Genomic DNA, 21681 nt, shown 5'->3' with positions numbered 1-21681 from the left:
AATACTTTCACATAGCCTGGGGTTTTTTGTTTTTTGTTTCCTCACAACATGCCCTATGAGTTAGGCCCGAGGACATCTGGGTTATCCACAAATTATTTGTAATCCTCACAAGCCTATAAGGTAAGCATTACTGTCCCTCTTTTACAGAGGAGGAATGGATTGTAAGGGAAACCTGATTCCCAATCTATCTCACATCATAGAGCAAATAAGAGGATGCACTGGAACTCTAAATCAATGTTGTGCCCTTCCCATAATCCTCGCCTTTCACTGTTATCCTCCTTCAGTAGCACATATCACCACTACCATTTCAAAGCAGGCATATTCTGAAGAAAATTATACAATGTTGCAATATGACCATGAAGGCACTTTTGTTTGTAAGCTATCTTTCAGACTGGGAAAGCCTCTAGTCATTTTGTTACCTGAGGACTAGGGTATAAGAGGATCAGCTTTTTCTTTCTATTCCAGGATTGTTTGGAGTTCCACAGCATAAGCCTAATTGTATAAAACCCCAGACGCTTCCAGAACGGCAACTTGCTAATCGTGAGCTTTCAGCAGCATGTTAACTGTTTTGCTGGTGGAGGAGCTTGTCTTGATGCTGCTGGCTGCTGACTGATTAGAATGGTGGCTGCTGAAGATTGGGGTGGCAGTGGCAATTCCTAAAGACAATGGAATCTGCCATGTCACTTGACTTGTCCTTCATGAAAAATTTCTCTGTAGCACAGGATGCTGTTTGGTAGTATTTTACACCCAGCAGAAAATGTGTCTACTGCCACACACATTTCACTCTTTTCCTAAGTTCATTGAACTTAGGAAGAGAGCAAAATTATCTAAGTAGAAAAAGCTTGGTAAATTCAGCATGGCTGCAGACTTTATCAAGAAGATAAATTTAGAACAAAAATGGAGAAAGATTAGAGGAATCTGTGCAATCTTGTCTAGGGTACCTTTTTGAACTGACAACTGACTACAGCTTCAAGACAGAGGGATGAATTTAATGCTCCAAAAACCAGGACTTGAAGTTTAATTACTTGGTTTAAATCTCTAACAACCCAAAGATGATACCAAAGTTAATCGTCTGACAGCGCACATTAGGGAGATTAACTGCCTAGCACATAAAGATCCCATGGGATTGAAGAAGGTCGATAGGTACCGTGTAAATGACTCAGACAATATTGAGCATCTTCAACAAGCAAAGCAGAATTGCATGTGATGTGCCTACTTGGAACAGAAAAGTAATTTTAACTTCTTGTGTGGAAAAACTACTTATAGCTGTTTCTATAGAGAAAAGGAAAGGGCACACATAAAACTAATGTAACATTCAGGGTTGTTTAAAGGGAAAGGGACAAAGCTAGAGAAGAAACAGAACAAGAAAGGCGAAGGCAAACACTGTCAGACTCTAATATTAGCCAAGGGATTTGTTTATATTTCGTTGCTAAGGAAAACTTGAAGCTTTGGAAAACAAACCTAAGCACGACACTACAGTGACAGCTGCTGCTTGGCCCCGGTATCCTGCAGAGTTATCAGCCAACTGCTTGCCGTTTGGCATTTCTATTCTGCTGTCTGCCAGCCCCTTGATAATCAGATGACCCTGGTGGTTTCTACAGTCCTCAGGACAACCCAAAGTATGGATGGCAGTGATTACACAATATCATAGAAAGTAGACTGTGCATTTTGGAATGCAGGTTAAGACAGACTGGCCCCTAAATTAAAACCTTTTTTGGAAATAGATGCCATCTGAATTCAAAAGAAGTGAGTTTAAGGAACAGGAAAAGGAGGCTTGTGCCATAGTCTCCACTGTGCCTGACTCAAGGTAAGATAACAAGTGAATGACTCTACACTCTAAGGGCCTCAGAATTCCCACCTGTTGGGTTTGAACTCATGGAGCTTCCTGAGTGCTGGGATTACAGGCTGAGAATTCCCATTTGTAAAGTAAGGTGCCTATCTCCTATCCTTTCCAGCACGTAGCGAGCACACATCTCAGTGCACTTGAGATTTTCAGCGGGGAGAAAAACGGAATTTGTAATTCTAAGATCAGGTCTTTCCTGAAAATGGTAGTCTTTCAAAAGTTCTGCTGTGCACTATGTGTGCACCATAAATAATCTAGAATCCTACAAACCTTGAATTTCTATTGCATTCACTCTTTAGTGATCATGGTCATCTCTAGACTTACACCATAAAAGAGACTATGGTCCTTACAGATACTTTTATTTCAAGTCTTCCTGCCCCACCCACTCCATTATAATGGTAACACTTTATCTGGAACTTTGGAAAATAGAGAGAATAAAATGTTATCCAGAAAAGGACCAATGTTAACATTTCCATGTTTATTACTATTTGGCCTCATAATGTATCCTTTTATATCTAGCTTTTTTCATTTAACAATATACCTATAATTAACTTAGTAAAAATCTATTACCAGTGTAAAACTGAGACTAATTATTGGCCAAATGGTATATATACAGTCTCTTATCTCCTCTGAGAATAAAACCCTCTCTGAAAAAGAGAGCCAACTGTGAAATGTAATGATTAAGACCCATTCCCCAGTCCTATTAATAGCCCCAATTACAACAGCAAATGGAGATTATTTCTGAGAAGTGACCTTCCTCTGGTTAGATCTTGCGTGGTCAGTTTCAAAGCTCCCAAAGCTCACTAATTGGTTCAAATTGGACCTGTGAACACAGGTTTCAGGCCTCTATCGCAGTTTCCTGGTAGGAGTCAAACTGCTTCCACAATGAGCTGATTACAGAGAAAGCTGCAGCTTCAAAAGAGAAGAATTAGCACCCAGCATGCTCTTTCAGAAGAAAATTTAGCTGTTTCCAAAACATCTGATTTTTTCTTTCTTTCAGCCTGTGCTTGTCTAATGGGGAGAGACTAAGTGGCTTTAATTCTGTGAAGGCTTAAATGATATGTTTTATATGACGAAGTCATTCCCCTGCTGCAAATCCCTCCGTGGTATTCCACAGCTTTGAGAATAAGATCAAGTTTCTAAGCAGAGCACAGACAAGTATCTCCATGATTTGGCCCCTGTACTTCTCTAGCTCCTCAGTTTCCAAAGCATATCCACAAATTACTAGGCCTAGGTGTCTCCTGGGGAAAAACCTATTCTACAGACACAGAAATTCAGAATGTGTTGCAAATTCTAACAGCCACAAGCCCCACTCTCCACACCCAACTTCCAGGGGAGGAAGGACCCTGAGAAGGCTTCTGGGTAACCCTGTTTAACTCCCCCCCTCCCAATTTCACTTGGCCACAAGGCTTTTCTTCATCTAAATCTACTCTATAAAATCTATGTTTTATAATGATCTAAATATTTTTTATTTTTTAATTTCAGAAAAGCTGAATATCCTTATATTCTCAGAGCTTCAGGTATACCAAACTTGTTTGTTTCTTGAATTTCCTGTGTTCACTCTAAAATATTATCTTCCTATTACTATGTACTAATATCCAGCTACCTTTCAAAATTTAACTCCCATCCCCTTCTCATATGGGCCTTCCCAGTCAGGTACTCAGTCTAAGTCAGATTTCCCACCTCTACATTCCCATAGCAATCTCAACACATGGATATCTTCATCAGAGCACCTACCAATTGTACTGTGTATTTAACTTGCTTGTTTGCCTTCCTATAATAGATTTAAGATCTTCAAGGACAAGAAAGGTTTTCTTTGACCTTGTAATCTTATTTGACCTTGTAATCAGTTTGGGACTGACACATAACACTCTTTGAATAAATGATTGTTACATGTTAAACTGGACTCTATTTAGATACAATACCATTTTGGAAAATCTTAAGATTTTAGAAACCACTCTTGACTCATTACCCAAAACAGGGCTCTATTCAGATACAATGCTACTTTGCAAAGGCTTAGGTTTTAGAAACCACCCTTGATCCTGTCTCAAAACAAAACAAAACAAAACCACTTAATGAATCGCCTCTTTATGGTACAAGTGAAATACTGCTTATCAAAATACTTGGGACCAGAAGTGCTTCAGATTTGATTTCTTTTCAGATTTTTGAACTATTTGTATACACATAATGAGATATTCTGGAGAGGTGACCCAAGTCTAACCATGAAATTCACTTAATGTTTCACACATACCACACACACATACTGTGAAGGTAATTTTGTACAATACTTTTAACAATTTTGTGCATGAAGCAAAGTCTCATTCACTTCTGGTATTATACTGGCATTCAAAAAACTTTGTAATTTGGAGTACTTTGGATTTTGGATTTTCAGATTAGGGATGTTCAACACTTAAATATTACAGGTTTAATTATTATTTAACATTTGCCTTTTTTCGCTAGCACATGTTTCCCAAGGGTTCATATCATATTTTTCTGTTTTGTTTATGTCTCATTTGGACCTATTATTGTACCTGATACTCAATAAATGTTTTGAAAGGAATAAAATCTAGTATATAACAAGTGACTAAATCCAACAGCTTTTAATTCACCATTTCTCTATTTATCTTGTGCTATTTCTAAAATACACTTATCATAACCTCTACTGGATACATTATGTTTATTTTTTATTTAGTCCTTTTATTATTATAACTGCTGCTTCTTGAGAAAATAAGTCCCAATAATCAGTATGTGGCATATAGCATGCAGTCAATAGATATTTGTGGACTGACGAAAACTTCTAAAACAAAATCAAAATCTGCAGGAGGTACTATCATACTGATTATGTTATAAAAGCCCCAGAAGGCAGTAACTGTCTAAATTTCTGCAAATAACAGCTCATGTAACTAGGTACTTAATAAGGCAGTTTGATAACAAACCTCATTTCCTCATTCTTTTAGGGCTTGTGTTTTTCATGATGAATTTAACTTGTTTCATTTTTCTCATTTAGAAAGATTTTTTTTGAAGGAGAGTTCTATAGGCTAATGAAAAGATTACTTTTGTGCTTAGTTCCGAGATGAAACTGTAAGTGCTTACATCACATCTGAACTAGTGACTACACAGCATTCCATGGTCAAGATTGATTCATTAAGATTTCTTTGATTAGAAACAAGGTAAGAGAACTGTTGACTCTAAGACTGGTTAGCCCAGAAAACTGTTTTAATTCAATTTTAATGTAAAGAAATGAAAAGGAGGAAAAATAAGGAACCAGAAAAATACCACATTCTAACTCACATAACATCTCTCTTCTTTTCCTTCTCAAAATGTGCTTTACAGCTGTCTTCACAATAAACAAATTAACTAAAAAATTTAATTTTTATGTAAGAACTCACAAATTTATAATAAAATCTCATTCTTTCAGATATCCAAAATAAGTCAAATTAAAATCCAAAGTTTTATAAGATTTCACCTATTTTTCTAGTCTTAAAAGGGAATGCCAGGGATTTGGCTCAGTGGTGCAGCACCTGCCTGGCAAGCTTGAGGTCCTAAGTTCAGTTCCTGGTACCCCAAAAAGAAAGAAAAAAATAAAGGGATAATTATAGCCTTAGGCTTCAAGTTGATCTGAAACTCCCAAATAGAGTGTGTTCTATTTTTTATACGTCAAGTGGAAAAAATGGCCTATTCTCCTTTGGTCGCATATTCCAAAGGTCTCAATCCTGACGATTAAAAAGTTCTTAGATTTTTTTTTTTTCCCTTAAATATCTCCTATGTTAATCTACAACTGTTCTCTTATAATTTCTCTCGAAAGAAATTGCAGAATAGCCAAGTACTAAACTTCTGCCATATGATCATATATTAATTTTTTCTGGTGTTGTTCTCAAATTAATTAAAACTACATATGTTACCCTCATTTCTTTGAGCTATTTATCATACCACTACTTTGCTTCCACAGAAGTCATCATGGACTACCCAGAACAAAAGATTTTTCTCTGTGATGCTGGTTTCCCACCACAAATGCAAAAATAATGACTGACAACTGTTTCTTTCACAAGACAAAGGGGAAAAAAAGGTATGACTATACCCATAGTAGAATACTCATGTTAAATAATCAGAAATAATTAAGAACTGTACCAATAACCTCCAAGGGCCAAAAGTCAGAATGCAAAGTAAAATTAAGATATATTCCCATAGTTTATTTGATATCAGAGAAAATACTTCAGGTCTACTTCTTTACCTCTTACTTTAAAGCAGAGCCCACAAATCCAGTGAGTACCCTAACATACCTCCTCTTCTCCCTGGCTTCCACAGAGGAGTCTGCTGCAGTAGAGGAGGACACTGTGACACTTGTGATCCCATTGGCAGTGCTAGGTGGAGGACGATTGGTGATCACGCAAAGTGGGGTACTTGAGGAGACACTATCTGCTGTTTTCTCTGCTGTTGAGTCAGCCTGTGATTTGTAAGGAGTCCTGAAATTAAAAAGATACACGAGCAGAAGGAGAATGGTCAGGCATGCGACACAACAAAGCACTGGCACAGAGACAGGAAGGTTAGAGATAGGTCTAACGAGAGAATCTTCTTGCTCTGATTTTGTTTGTTGGTTCATTAATTCTGAGCTCTTAATCCAGAATAGTACTACTGTACACTTGGTCTGGTATCCTCTGCTTGAGGATTTATAAGAGAAATATTTTTGCTGAGATTAAAAACCAAACAAACAAAAGAAAAGCTATGGCACAAAGCAATAAAATAACATATGCAAAAGTGCTTTAAATGATTCCTCATTACCATCTGGCTTCCCTCCACACATGCACACAGAGACAGCATCTCTCTACACATGAAAAAGACACTAAGGTCACTTACGATATTAGTCTCCACCTGTCCCTTAATTCTTGGCAGTGGATGTTTTTCTGGTAGTCCTCAGCCTAGATTTGATGACCATCTTCTTAGATTATCCATTTGAAAATACTCTACAACCTCAGTATGCTTAGTTCTCCCTCACCTAGTTCAGCAACAGCAATCTCTTTCTATTCAAACAAACGCTCAATTTCTATATTCATAACTGCATAAGTGAGAAACTGAAACAAAAACAAAATAGGATTCTGCATGTACCCTTAACTGTAGACTTTTAACAGCAAGCTGTATAATTAAACTCATTTATGTGAAAACAAGATCTTTGTTTCTTAACAAAGAGTAAGGAGCAACCATTGGCTCTCCACCCAAAAAGCTATCATTTGTGATGTCACAGCTTGTTGCTGGGGTAACAGAGATCCAAAATTGATACAGTATTCAGAGATGGGAAAAGCAATGAAAAGCATGAATGTTAAAAATCTGTTTTGCACCTGACAGTTATTACCAGAAATATGTGCAAGTAGCTGCAAACTGGTTTCCAAACAATAAGAATAAGCATAAAAGAAATAATCAGATCATAAAATCCAAATATAATACCTAGACACACTATGAAATTGGAATACTTTTAAAGATGAAGTGGTATCCATACCATACAAGCTACTTCTCCAGAAGCACTGAGAATGTGAAATTTTACATTTGTTTTCTAATGTAAAAACTGAAGGGAAATAATTTCTCAGGATTTTTAGTCTATAGGAAATACTAATAAAATTACCCAGAAACATAGCTATCAAAAATTATCCAAGCGGGGGATAGTGGTGCACATCTGTAATCCCAGCACTTGAGAGGCAGGAGGATCACCATGAGTTTGAGGTCATTCCAAGGTATGCCTGTAATGTCAGCTACTCAGAAGGCTGAACCCAAGAATTTGAGGCCATCCAAGCAAAAATGGAAGACCTCAACTCAAAAAACAAAATAAAACAAAAACAAGAACTTTTATGCTAAAGGCTTACCTGAAAAAAATGTTTTAGTTTAATAACATTTTCGCCTGTCTACAATTTCTTAAGCTGTTGAAATGCCAGAGGTTTTAGGTTTTGTTTTATTTTACAATAGGGTTTTTACTATTATTTTGAAATGCGGTATAATTTCTTTTTACTATGCAGTAGAGATCAAACTCAAGGCCTCCTACTTGCTAGCCAAGTGCTCTACTATTGAGCTGTGTTTCCTAGCCTGAAATGTACTATGATTTTACAAGCAGATTGTTAGGAGCAAAACAGTACAAACTCCAGAGCAGGGATCAGAGGCTGTATAATGGAGTAGATAAATGTGGGACCACTTGGAATTAAATTTAAGCCAATTTAACTCTCTAATCTCTTTATCTCTAAAATAAGGGTAACAATATCCTAACATTCAGGGTTCTTATGAAAATTAAGTAATGTACATAGAACACCTAACATAATGCTTAGAATAGAATATAAATCCAGTAGAAACAAAGTAGTGCCAAAATAGGTAAAAGCCTAAATGGCCAAATCTGGATTCAATCCTGCCTATTCCTCATTAGAAGTGATCTTGGGCTAGTGAGTAGGCTTTGGGTCTCAGTTTCCTCATCTGTAAGAGTAATATTTCATATCCTAGGGAGCTCTTTCTGAGACTGTAAGTAATATACATGTATCTGAAGCAGCTAATTGCCTACCCCATATCTATAGTCCCTTTCTTCCTTACTAACAAAATCTCTGCATTACTGAGGGTAACGGTGTACCTATTAAAAATCCATACTCCCAAAGTCTCCCAGAATGCTGGCAGTATCCAAAAAAGATGAATAATGGGAAACTAGCACTCCTGAGAAAATTCTCAGTTCACAGGCGCTCCCTTTTTGCCTGCTCTTCCCTTGCTTGTGCTTCCTGCCTAGAATGCAGCCTGAATGGCTAGAGCTACAGCAGTTATTTTGGACCATGAAATAAAAGCCCTAATATAAAGATTACAGAGCAGAAAAACTGATAAAACCTGGATCCTTTAATGACTTTGGAGCTATTTTGTAGCACTATTTCTGAACTTTTAGGTGTAATAAAAAAATAAAATTGTTTATCTTATGTGGATTTACTATTACACATAAGTAACCCAAACCCCAGTGTAATTTCTGTCTAGTACCTAACCCAGGGCCTGTCACATAACAGGATTCAATAAATGAGAGCTGTATTTTATTTTTACCCAGTTTCAGCTCTTAGCAGTTAATCAAGAACTCCTCTGTTTTTGTTTCTTCATCTATGATGCTAACATTTACATTTGTGCAGCTCAATCAACATATGGACCGAGTAAACTTCTACCTAATAATCTGTCCTTTCTCCAAAGTGACTGGATTATAAGAATATAATTAATTTCTACATAATTATACAGTGTTATTAATAATAATCCATCACAAACCTGTCCTTCCTGGACAAATTAATGATCCTATTTGATTTAGGGAAGAAATCTAGTAGACGGACAAATATCACTCAAATACCACCATAACTGGTGTTCTTGCACCAATACTATCATTATAAACATTTTCTTCATTTTCTTTGTGTCAACTGTAGGGACAGGATCCACAAAAGCCATACCCCAAAAAGCAAAAAGGCCTCTGAACAGACAAAAAGGATTAAAAACCAGTTAAAACTGCAGTTAAAATCTTGCTGTACTTTCACAATAAGACTCTGCCTATACTGCCCTCAGATGAACTAGGAACCAAGCAGATTCTGCTCCCAGAACACAGGTCAGACAAACACAAATCTTTCCCTTCCCACAGTGTTCCCAGAAAAACATTTTCATTGGCAGAAAGGTGTAAAAGGCTTTTGGAACGTAAGTTAGTTTTCCTTGCAATTTGGGTCTCTATGCCAACTTCCAAAATGACTAAATACATGAGATTTCTACTTATAATCAGTAGAAAATTAATATAAGTAAATTACAGAAGTATTTTTAATATTTAGTTTTGTACAACAGGTTTGACCTCTAGTTATCACAACCAGTAAGCATGTTAAGGAGATGAAAGCAGCAATGATAAGTTGACCCTTGAACACCAAGTACAATGATACACATTCCTCGTTATTCAGTAAGTAATTGTTGACTAATGAAAGCTAAAACAAAAGCACCTTCATTAACTTACGGGACATTTTCACAGGAATTCAAACTAGGTTCTACAGTGACAAAACCTCTTTGGTTCAAATCCTGAACCCATAGGCATTATAATCCCAGCGGCATTAACTTTGATGAATGCAACTCAAATGGCTCCAAGAAGCCTTACCTGCCATGTTGTACTGATGCAGTAGTGTTTGCACTGATTGGTGCAGAGCAAGAAGAGGCAGGTTGCCACTGGCTGCACCGAGAGGTAGATGAACCAATGGTAATGGGTGAGGTAGCAGGAGATGAATTGCGATTGGCTGAAATGTAGGGACTTGAGGGGTCACTACTTCTACCAAATGAAGCACTGCAAAACAGCACACAGTCACTTTCTTCAGGACACGCTGTTTACTCACCATTTCCCAGTACCACCTGCCCACCCAGATTGTGCACTTAAAAGGGATGTAGATCAAAGAGAAGGTATGATGACTGGGAAATGGGGTGATCAACTCCAGCTGGAGGTGGGTCACTGGTAGTAAGTAGGCAATCATCCATCCTCTTTGAAGGATGATCTTTTGGTTAATCACCCAAAGAAGGAAAGGAGGAGAGATGATATTTAACAAGAGAAATCAGGAAAGTAGAATATACGGTAAGGTAGAAACCAAGAAAGGGAAATGATAGAAAATAGAATAGTTCTATTAGAAAACAATAAATCCCAACGAGCCAAGGCAAAAGAACATGCAACCCCAAATGTCTCCTTGATACAGAAGCAGCACTGCAAAAGCCAAAGTAAGAACAAAGAATTTGGAGCGATTTTAGAGATTTAAAATTAAGAAGTAGAGAAGAGTCAAGAAGCTCTGTGAAATAATGACTCTAGGTACTGGACACAGTTATTTAGCTTAAAGCAAAAAGTGCCTTTGGGAGTACGTAAAGCTTTAAGTCTAGAAGGCAATGTTGTAATGGGCAATAAAAGGCAACTTTTCTTTGTTTCAACTGAAGACAGATAAGAACCACCTCAACTTCAGCAAAAATTTTGAGCTCAATTTTTAAAAATTACTTCCTATCATAGTAATGAGATACTTGAAGGGGGTGATCAAAACAAACTCCAAAGCCTTTTCTGGGAAAGAGGTACTTTATTGGGCCATTTGAAATGAATTCCTTACCTGCTTACAGGTAAGAGATGACAGAAAATAGAAGGTACACCAGGGTTTGGCACAGTTGGGGAAAAACAAAGTCCTATTTGCACTTTCTGTTTTAAAAAAGATGACAGCATACAATTTTTCTTCTTGAAAAGATCATAGGATAGGATTTTATAAAATCAAAACATACCTGCGGGTTATAGAAGATGAACTTTGGGAATCCTAGGTTTGAAACGAATTGTAGATTATTTCCCCTAAAAGTGCTCACATAATTAAGCACACCTTCCACTCTTAATAGAGGAGTCCTTCCTTGCTTTCTTTACCATAACTTTATCAAACTACATTTATCAAACCAAATGCCCCTCAACTCATTTGTTAACAGTTTGGGTCATGAAAATCAACTGCTTCACCACAAAATAACTCCATGCCTGGAAATTAAATGGCAGCTTTCTCTTCCCTAGATCTAGAATACTGTTTTCTTGTCTTAGACTCCACTGTAAAGAACAGTAATATATCTAGGTAAACCAAATACTTTGCCTTTAAGACAAATAGTTGATAGCTTCATAAAGCCAAAAGCATCTTGTTTGTATAATGAAGAGCCAGTGAGATCACTGAACTTACTTGTCTACTTTCAAAATTGAGCCCTTTCTTACAGGATATACTTGTAGAACTGAAAAACATTAAAAGGCAATAGTACTTGTTTCTTTTTGGTTTGTTTGTTTGTTTGTTTTCGGTACCGGGAATCGAACTCACGACCTTGCACTTGCCAGGCAGGCGCTGTGCCGCTGAGCTAAATCCCCAGCCCCAGTACTTGTTTCTTTTATAGCTTATTCTTTCCCACGTTCAAACATTAACTATTTGACAAGAGTCTTCCTGTCAAGTGGAAGTAAGTTTTGATGCTAAATAGTTAATCTGTTCACACAGTCTACAGCCAAGGTCTGCTTCTAAGGTAGCCAACCAGTCATCGAGAAAACCTAATGATGGAGGACAGGAAGGGCAGTTTAGAGGGGTTAAATGGAAGTGAAGAAAGAATTGAAAGTAAGCAATGAAAAATAGATTCTTCCACATCAGCAGCAAAGTTCTAACTAAAACATTATGTATATCTTGTAGCTTAATGGTTCTGGCAAAGGTGCTTTGTTTGCTGGGTAGTACATGGCAAAGAAAATAACTGCAGAAAAGGGAATATAGATGAGAAAAGAAGGAAACCCATGTACCTTCTCTGCATCACACTTGCGAGTTTCACATCTTGATGGATCTGAGGGCCATTAAAGTCATAAAAAAAAAAACTCAAGTCCCTAAATTAATAGGCTTCAATTGAAATGTATTTAATGCAACAGAAAACTATTCCCATTTCCCATCCCTTACCACCCTACAGTGTCCCTCCCTTCCTCCCACAAAACTATAAAGTTTTGAGATGGGAACTACTGTAGTTTTAGTAAAAGGATAGCCAGCTACTTGGACAAGGGTGTTTTAAGTTCAGTCGTGCCCAGAGATTACTAGAAGTCACTTCTGATTGAAGATTTTAATAGGACTGACAGGATGGAGTATAAAGTCAGGTCTTTGGTGAGAATTTGGAATTAGATTACTTTAATTCAGTTATTGAAAGAACAAATTAAGTTTAATTTTAAATTAGTCAAGATGTTAATTCCAAATCTAACACCAATTCATTTGTTGATTCATTTGTGTGGTGCTAATTAGATATTAAAAGGCATGCAATTATTACCCAGATTCCCATGGCCGGAGTGAAGGAAAATGATCTCCCACCCCTCTGCACCTGGTACCTTTTCAAGTAGGTTGACACATAAGTGGAAGGAGCCGCTGTCTGTGGGGCTTCACCTCCCTTTGTTTCATCCCTCCACAGCTGCCGGGTGTAAGAGCCACTCCTCACCAGATTCACAGCTGACTCTCTGTACAGGGTGAAGGAAAACAAACAAAACATCGATTTCCACTACTCACTTTGTTCATAATATAATACAAGCAGGAAAAAAACAGCCAGTAGCAAATTGTAACATGGTTAAAGAAACAGATATATCTTTTGAGTGACTGTATGTTTTATATACATATTTTTTGTATAAATAGAGGATAATATTATTATCTGCTTTCTTTTATCAACTTCAAAGCCAACTAATTTCAACAGGTACCAAATTTCTCATATCAATGCCTTTACCCTTCTGTACTGAGAAGTTACTTTTGTTCCTTATTTTAAAATCACCCTGTAATCAGTCCCCAGTGGTAGGTTGCTCATAAGTAGAGAAAGGGTCGATGAGAGAGATTCAGAAAACTGTCACCAGGTGAAGAGGTTATTACAGAAGGGGAAACGTGAGGAGGACTTACTTGGAGCCTATTTAGCATTATAAATGAGAAGGCATCCAGGAAGGGGCAGTAGTAGAATGTCAGAACCACAACTGATAACTTAGGGTCTTTGCTAGACGATCATGGGTCTCCAGGCTCCACAAGGTTTTCTCGAACTATCCTTCTCAAACTTTAACATACTTGAATCACCTAGGAAATTTTGTTGAAATGCAGCCTCCGAATCAGCAGTTCTAAGAATGGACCTGAGGTACTGTGGTTCTACCATGTTGCCACTTGCTGGCAAGATGGCAGGCTGGAAAACCAACCTCAAGAAGGAAGGTTCTAGATTAGGCTGTGCCCTGAGATGCACCAATACTTCACAATCTCTATATTCATTTTAACTAAAGAAAGCTTTAAATTTTACCTACTTACAAATAAGAAGTTGATCAATTCAGGTATACACATTGACTATGAACATATTATATACCCGGTAGATAGCGTGCTAGGGAGTAGAAGTCCTTGAGAAACCACACAGACAGATCCTTCCTTTACTGAGCCTCCTGTGGACTAAAATTAACCCACACTTGCAAGGGTCCAGGAAGACATTTCAAAGGCCATGATATCTAAGTCGGAATTTGATAGATGAAGAACTGGAAAGCAAGAGTCATGGTAGGGAGATGTATTCTAAGCAAAAGGAACACAAAATTCATAATGTGCTAAGGACACCTAGGGAAAAGGTCAGAGGGGCCTGGCCAGGATATCACTACGTCAGAAGAGCTAAAAGGAGCATCTTTAGTTTGTATTAGGATTACCTGTTCTCCTTTTCTTCAATGTCACTTGTGCTACTGAGCCGCCGGGGAGCTAGTGAACTAAAATAGCTCTTATTTTCTCTTTCCTGCAAAATAAAAGTAAGTAAACCTAGTGACACAGCATATGTCATTTTGGGTAAAGAAGCAGGACATAATGCACCCACAATAATATTATATCTGGACTCAACACTAATCCTATTTAGAGTCATATTACAAAATATTATTTCAAAAGCTTATTCCTAATTTTTCTCCATTAAATCTCCCCATGAAGAGAAATAATTCTCATGGGGAAAGTCAGATGATCCAATAAAGAAAAGTGCACAAATTACACAAAGCAGCAACCCCACAGTGGAGCACACCTGTAATCCCAGCACTTGGGAAGCTGTGGCAGGAGGATTGCCATGAGTTTGAGACCAGTCTGGGCTACGGAGTGAGACCCTGTCACAACATCAACAATAAAAAAAAGCAGCCCTGCCAAGAAAGAGGAGGAGCTTTTGAAAAGCTACAGAGGGCTCTACTCTAATGTTCTTTATGAAATTAGCCTGATTTAGTCTCCAGCATCTTTTCTTGAAATGCAGCTTCCTTTGGGACATGCACAATAAATATGCTGCAGTATTAACCCAACTAATAAGCCTCATTTCTTCCAGTAGTCTTGAGAAATGCCAGGTAGAGCAAGACCCTGATGAATGTAATCATTATGTACTACAAATATATACTAATAAAAATTATTTTAAAAGATAGAACAAGAGGCATATGACATGGGAGACCTGACCCAGAGAAGATCACCATGCAAGCCTCACAAAGTCTAAAACCAAATGAATACATGGATGAACCATTTGTGATTGTGCTTCTATGAATAAAACAATCAAAAGTTTAAAATCTTTAAATGCTAATGTGCCTGAGCTTCATTAGGATACAAAGCCCAACTAAGAAACTTTGCTTCTAAACATCAAAGGAAGAAATTTCTGTGATTGGTTCAAAAGAATGATTGGACCACATCCAATTTTTTCGTATCTGCTGTTGTAAGAGGTTAAATACAACTGAACATAAGGTAAACCTCATGGTATATTTAGGAAACGCATATTTAAAGCTTTTTTTCTGTTTTGGCCAAGCAAGTAACTACTTGATTAAGTTATCAATGTGCCTTTAAAACCTTTGTAGTTCCACAGTAAACTTAGGGACTAAAAAATACTTTATTTGTTGCCAAGACTGAGCTTTCACAAATGTTGTGGTTTTTATTTAGATGTCTCCCCAAGGCCTCACGTGCTCACAGATGGGGCTTTAGGGGTAACTGGATCATGTGTGGATGATGGACTTACTGAAGAGGGAAGACCCACCCTGCGGGTGGGTGGCACCAACCGATAGATTTGTAGCCTGGATGGAATAAAAAGAGAAGGAAGAAGGAAGTCTCATTGCTTCTCTGCCAGGCTGCCCTGCCTTGGAGCCAGCCAACTATGGACTGAAACCTCTACAAATTGTGAGCTAAATAAACCTTTCCTCCTTTAACTTTGGTTATTGAGTATTTTGTCTCAGCAACAAGAAAAGTAACTAAGACAATGGAACAAAACTGTTTTGGCTTTTCCCCACATCCCACTCAAACTACACCTTATCTTTGTTGTCCAGTAGAGCAGAGATCCGAGGGCTTGAAGAGGAGCGGTAGATGGAGGTGCTTCGGTCCCTTAAAGCATCCCTGGAATTGGCCACTTCACTCAGCATGTTGTGGCTGCCAGTTTTTCTGAGACCCAATCTCCATGAAGAAGGAGATTCATCTTTGGCCTCTTCTGGCTTGTTAAAAAGGCTGGAGGAGAACTAAGATGGGAGAAGCAAAGAAGAAGAGAAAGAAGAACCCTAATGACTCATTCTGTTTCAGCCTAGGTGCCTTTTCCACACTTAACCAGGTTTAGTGAGGCAACATAAAAGGCAGTACCAAAAGAATAAAACCACAGCAGGCTTTCTGTCAATATGTCCTCCCCACCTGGCAGGCCCTAATCACTCCCCAAGGGTCTCTTTCTCCCTAAGCCAGAAACAGCCTCAGATTCTTTTCACAGTGCTCCTATCTGACAGGCTTGCTCTGAGAAATAAAATGCTATTTGCTCTCCTTATTCAGCTAGTACTGACCTGGAGCACTACAAACTGTGTTCTGGAGAGATATCTTCTCCTGCCTTACTGGGTAACTGGAAATAAGATACTTTGCTTCTCTAGATCTCAACATGCTCATCTGTAAATTGGTATTAATGAGCTTAATTCCTCCCTGGAATATGTGGAATCTGAGAAAACAAGATAAGCTAATATATAAATATGTTTGAAGGTATTATATGTGATAAGTTGATTTCAGTCAATGCTAATAAAAAAGATTGTAGGCCACTCCATACAAACTGTAACTATCTAATCTCAAAAGTAACTTATTTGATGTTGAGCAGTAGTTCCAAGACCTTTAGATTTCACTGAGCACAAAACTTAAAAAAATTTAGAAGTCAAGGTCATCTTTTTTTATCATGGCTAGAGAGAACATTGTCAAAAAAAGATGAACATCATACCATCAGTCATTCCATTAAAAAGAACAAAGAATAATACCAGAAAAAAACCCTTCAGGGGTGGGGGTGTAGCATAGTGGTAGAGCACTTGCCTAGCTTGTGCAAGGCCCTGGGTTAAATCCCCAGCACAGCAAAAAAAGAGAAAGAATGAATGAATGAATGAGGGAGGGAGGGAGAGAAGGAAATAAAGAGAGGGAGAAAGAGGTGCTCCTACCTGACAGGAGAAGGGGAGAGAGAGAGAACGGAAGCTAGCTAGCTTACATTGTCTTTAATTATAAACCAGGGAAACATCATAAACTAGCTTTAGCCCAAGGACCACTTTGGGGTATAATTGGTTTTTGAAACACCAACCAACAAACAGCCCCTTCATAGGGTATGGGGACCTTTGCAAGAAGGTTTCAGTTGTTCTCCCAATACCAGGCATCTCCTCTGCCTGGTACAGTGAAAGTGCTATAAAGTATTAAGTCACTCTCTCCAACTCAGACTTTTTTCTCTTCAAGCATCAGAATATAGATACTTACGTGCTCCTTCCCTTTTACAAGATACCTGATCCAAGAGGAATCTTTTCCTCTTTCCCAGTATTATTCTGGCAAAGTAGAATAATTACTGTGTGTGTGTTTTTTTAATTTAGTATGTTTTTAAAAAATAGGAAGTCTGGTCACATCTGAAAGTAGTGGCAGTATATGAGGTCCAAGAAAATGACTAAACATCAAGCAAGACTGCAGTCTACCTGAAATCTGCTCAATGATTTACAATAATGCTTCTAGGAATAAATAAGTAACTGGGCCTTGGTCCCTCATTTCCACAAGGATTCTATTAGCCTATCTTTCTAATTCATGAGGAACTTAGAAGATCAAGTTAATATCTCTAAAATTTAACATCTCTAAAATTAGTGCACTTTTCAACAACTTCATTTCAAAGAATTCAGATCTATTTTTAACCTCGAGACTAATTTTACACTTTGAGGAGCCAGAGTCACCATTCAACTTGGTCTTGCTGGCCTACAGGTTCTCAGAGGCCTGCACAAAGCTGAAGCAATAAATGGACCAACTAGAGACTACTCTTAAGTGAAATAAATCAGATTCACATGTGTTAATACCGTATTGTCTCCCTAGTGTAAGAACCTGAAAGAGTAAATAAAATCTGAAAGCTACAATAGTGACTGTAAAAGGGAAAGAAATGGCTCAAAGTGAAGGAACAACTAGGATGAGGGAAAGGAGAAAATGAAGAAGAAAGGGAAAAAATATATATGTATATACACAGGATAGCTGGGACAATTGTATAGCTGATTTCTACTGGTCTATTAAAAGGAACAGTTAATGCTTAAATTGTTTTCTTCTTTTTAATTCTTCTTTGACCAATTTTGCATGCTTATATCCAGTAATCTGAACAAGTAATTTGAAGACAACAATATGTAATATAACTACTGTTGAATTCTTATCTTGTTTAGTGAAATTCTGTATTTTTTTTTATTATTTTTTATTCTCTTTAAAAATATTTTTTTTAAAGTTGGAGCAGGACATGTCTCTGGTATTTGAATAAGTTCTTTCTATTTCTGCCCTCTTCCCATCAAAGCATAAAGACTTTACTCATGAAAGTAAAGTTTTAATAAGTTGAAAGAGGAAATTAGTCATCAAAACAAATCTAGATTCTGTATATCTTCCTAGATCAGTCTAAACTTTACACCTAGTTATCTTAACCTCAGAAATAAGGAAAACAGACAAATGACAAAATTTCTATGGTCCAGACTATGCTACCCTATGTGGTCTTCACACATTTGTGGCTAAATTATTTATACTGCACTTTGGTGGCCAAATAATTATTGATGGTTTATAAGCTTTAGGGAGCAATATTATGGAATATCTGTGCCCCTCCAAAACTCAGACATTGGAGCTGTAACCCATATTGTGACTTAATTTGGAGAAGGGGCCTATGAGGAGCTAGGTTATGAGGTTAGCAAGGTCCACAGGGTGGGACACTAATCCAACAAGTCTGGTACCAAGAAGAGGAAGATGCACCAGAGCTCCATCTCTCTCTACCATGGCAAAATGCAACAAGAAGGTGCCCTCTTCAAGCCAGAAAAAGAGCCTTTGCAAGGAACTGAACCCACCAGTAAATGTATCTGGGACTTCCCAGCCTCCAGAACTGGATGCACAGTATGTGGTATTTTGTTAGGGAAAAACTAAGACAGTCAAAAATATATCTTTATTGTTTTACAAGAAGGTATCATTGAGGCCTTTCCAAATGTGTTATTGCACTAGGGGGAAATATAATACCCAAATTAATTCCAGAGTACTCACTCTCCTAGCAGAAGAGGCAGAGAAGGTATTCTGAGCTGGCGCTGATATCTGCTCTGTGCTACTACTCTTGCTTTCAGAATTGGAATGATTGACAATGGCTTCAGGCTTTTTATCTGTTAAGACAAGAGAAATAATAAGTATGAAAATCTTACTTTTGTGTATCGTGTCTTTTACAGCTAAAAGAAAAGGTTTTCTCACTATCAAAACAGATTATCAGGGCCATGTAATACCTTCACTCAAACTAGGATGAACTCTAGCTACTGTGGGCAGAAGAAAATCATATCAACAATTTTCCCTTGGTAGACCCCAAATCCAATTTTCAGATGAAAACAGAAAACTGTCTCTATATTATTACTTATATAGAAAAATTCATTAGTAAGTACTTATGAAGAATCCATTCTGTGTTTTAGAAGAGCTGGGCAAGAATTACAGAAAAAAGAAGATAGACCTTGCTTTCATGGTAATTACAATTAAGAGAAAGAGGTAAGACACACTGTAATAATAACACATAATCATATATTATTCAGGTATTGAGTTGGTTGATTCGAGTCAACAAGTGCTGTAAGATTTCAGAAAAGAGGTAGATCCTCTGAGGTAGGAAACAATAAGGAGAGCCGCTACACAGTCAGTGTTTGCCAGAAAAATAAAACCATGGAGGCAGATGCAAGAAAACACCGATTGGCAGGTGAAGAGGAAGAAAGGACATGGATAATGGCTTAGAAATCAAAATACATACTCTATTGGTCAGTGATGGGGCTAGCATATTCCAAAAATAATGAGAATTCTCGGGGTTACAATAGGAAATAAAGGCAGTAAAGTTTATAAAGGATGCAGGTTAAATTACAGAGCCAAACCAAAGTCACATAACATAAAGAGGAGTCATCCAACTCAGTGGGGTCACCAATCAGAAAGCTGTCTATTTTACGTATTATTGCATACTAAGGAACTAACACAGTGCTTGCACATACTGGGTACTGGTTCTGGTCTATGTACTCGGGAATCAGAGCCCTAGAGTTATCCATGAGTTATGTGACAATTTTAAGCCACATTGTGTGTGATGCTGGGCAAGATATGTATCACATTTGAACACTTATTCTCACATATTAATCAGAGGTTTTAATTCTTGCCTTATGAGAATCTGTTGTGATCAGGGTTTACAAGAGAAAAGATTTAATATAGGACACACAATTTACAGGATTATTTTATAATGTTCACCCAGAAGGTCAAACGTAAAAGAGAGTGGGAAATCTGTTCACACACCGGAGACCCAAAGAATCCAGCTGAGGGCCTGCATCCCATGGCAATGTCCTCCACTAGTCCAATTGGAGGCCTAGAGCCCACAACGTCTTATGGAAGTCTGTATCAAGGATCTGCACTGGAAAGGCTCAGTCAGTGGTGGAAGCTAGAAAGTCTGTGCCAGTGGGATGAAGGATCTGTGCCAGCAGGCTGAGGGATCTGCATTGGAGCAAGGAAGCGACACTCAAAGTAAGGAACAGAGCTCCTCCAAAGAGAACTGCAGCCATCTTCAGGAACAACGAGCACCCGAGCTCCTCTGATGATGACGACAGCAGAGTTCATATCAGGAAAGCCAGTGTAACACGCTTCTCCAGGAGAATCAACAGCACACCCTCTTCCCCCGCAGTTCTGCTTTTACACTGCTGGCAACAATCCTCAGGTGGGCCTTCTACACCCAGCACCATGCTGACTCAGTTCAGATGGGTGTTACAAATTGACCACCAGTTGTCAATCCACAAAATTTTTATAAAAATTAGAGATGTTTTTAAATTTGCATAGCTCACGGGCTACAACACGTCCCTTGTGTTATTGTTGTTATATTTTTGTGGTTATTATGAATATTCAAGGGATTCTTGAAATATTGTTGGAATATCTGTAGCTTCAAGAAATCGAGCTTACTATCCAAATGTGGTAGATTATTACAATGATAGCTCTCGACAAATCACACCTCCCTGAATCTATACCTTTAAGAAGTGTCTTTTCATAATGACTCTGGGCTTGGCCTGGTAACTTGCTATTGCCACTGGTCCATTAGTATATGTGATACAACTAGAGGCTTGGAAAGTGCTTGTACACTGAGATTTGCCTTCTCTGTTTCTGGATTCCAGCTGCCACTTGAAGTAACAGCCACTAGCCTACTTGATGATAGAAGACACACAGCCCACTTGCCCTAAACATCCTAGCTAGCCACCAGCAGGTGAGTAATGCCATCTGGTTCCAGCCATCCCTTCACCTGATTTACCAAGTGACCATGCAAACATGGATGAGCCCAGTATTGCCATGAGGAGAAACACAAGCCATCCAGCTAATGTCTCCCCAAATTATCAATCTATAGAATTGGGTGCACATAAGGAGTTATTTCAAGCCACCAAGTTTGAGGATGGATGATTATGCAGCAGTAGATAACTGATACACAAAATATTTTAAACAGAAATTCTAAATCAAAATGCTTACATTGACTTCAAAATATAATTCATATTCTTTACTATAAAATTTATATGTAAGAAATATGAAAACTATCCATTTTATGAGGTTGTATCTGCGAATCTTTAAAAATGAGATAAATATACCCAACAAATATGTGCTTAGTACACAGATTGTGACAGGCAACATCTGGAAAGGTTAAGGTATAACCCATTTCCTTGCACTTTTCCAGTTTACTCAGCACCTACCATATAGAGGCCTTGTGCTAGGACTATGGCATATAAAATGATGAACAACACACATATGCTTCCACAACTTGCCAGTGGAGGAAGAGCAAATGAATGAGAAAAAGCAGAAATTATTCAAATACTAAGAAGCAGAAAATTAAAAAAA

The 21681-nt window shown here is 37.9% G+C and overlaps 1 protein-coding gene across 12 annotated transcripts in view; it reads right to left on the bottom strand.

The window, feature by feature from the left end:
- The window catches only part of Ppp1r12b (protein phosphatase 1, regulatory subunit 12B), a 231207-nt gene that overhangs the window by 130737 nt on the left and 78789 nt on the right, over positions 1-21681 (bottom strand). For 8 of the 12 annotated variants that reach the window (XR_259520.2, XR_001236901.1, XR_001236900.1 and 5 more), the window contains exons 9-14: positions 18850-18962; positions 15621-15824; positions 14019-14101; positions 12696-12821; positions 9960-10142; positions 6124-6306 (exon numbers count right to left, since the gene is read on the bottom strand). Coding sequence is in view for 8 of the 12 variants with exons in the window: in XM_013522389.1 (XP_013377843.1) it covers positions 6124-6306; positions 9960-10142; positions 12696-12821; positions 14019-14101; positions 15621-15824; positions 18850-18962 (892 nt within the window). In the remaining 4 variants the exon portion in view is untranslated. Of the gene's footprint in view, positions 1-6123; positions 6307-9959; positions 10143-12128; positions 12170-12695; positions 12822-14018; positions 14102-15620; positions 15825-18849; positions 18963-21681 lie in introns of those variants that run through there. The other 4 variants (XM_005375218.2, XM_013522381.1, XM_005375220.2 and 1 more) reach the window with 3 other exon arrangements.

Source organism: Chinchilla lanigera, unplaced genomic scaffold (assembly GCF_000276665.1).
Source record: "Chinchilla lanigera isolate Chin_1 unplaced genomic scaffold, ChiLan1.0 scaffold00005, whole genome shotgun sequence".
Classification (NCBI taxonomy): domain Eukaryota; kingdom Metazoa; phylum Chordata; class Mammalia; order Rodentia; family Chinchillidae; genus Chinchilla; species Chinchilla lanigera.
Note: the sequence above shows the minus strand (reverse complement) of the source record. Positions and strands in the feature narration are given on the sequence as shown.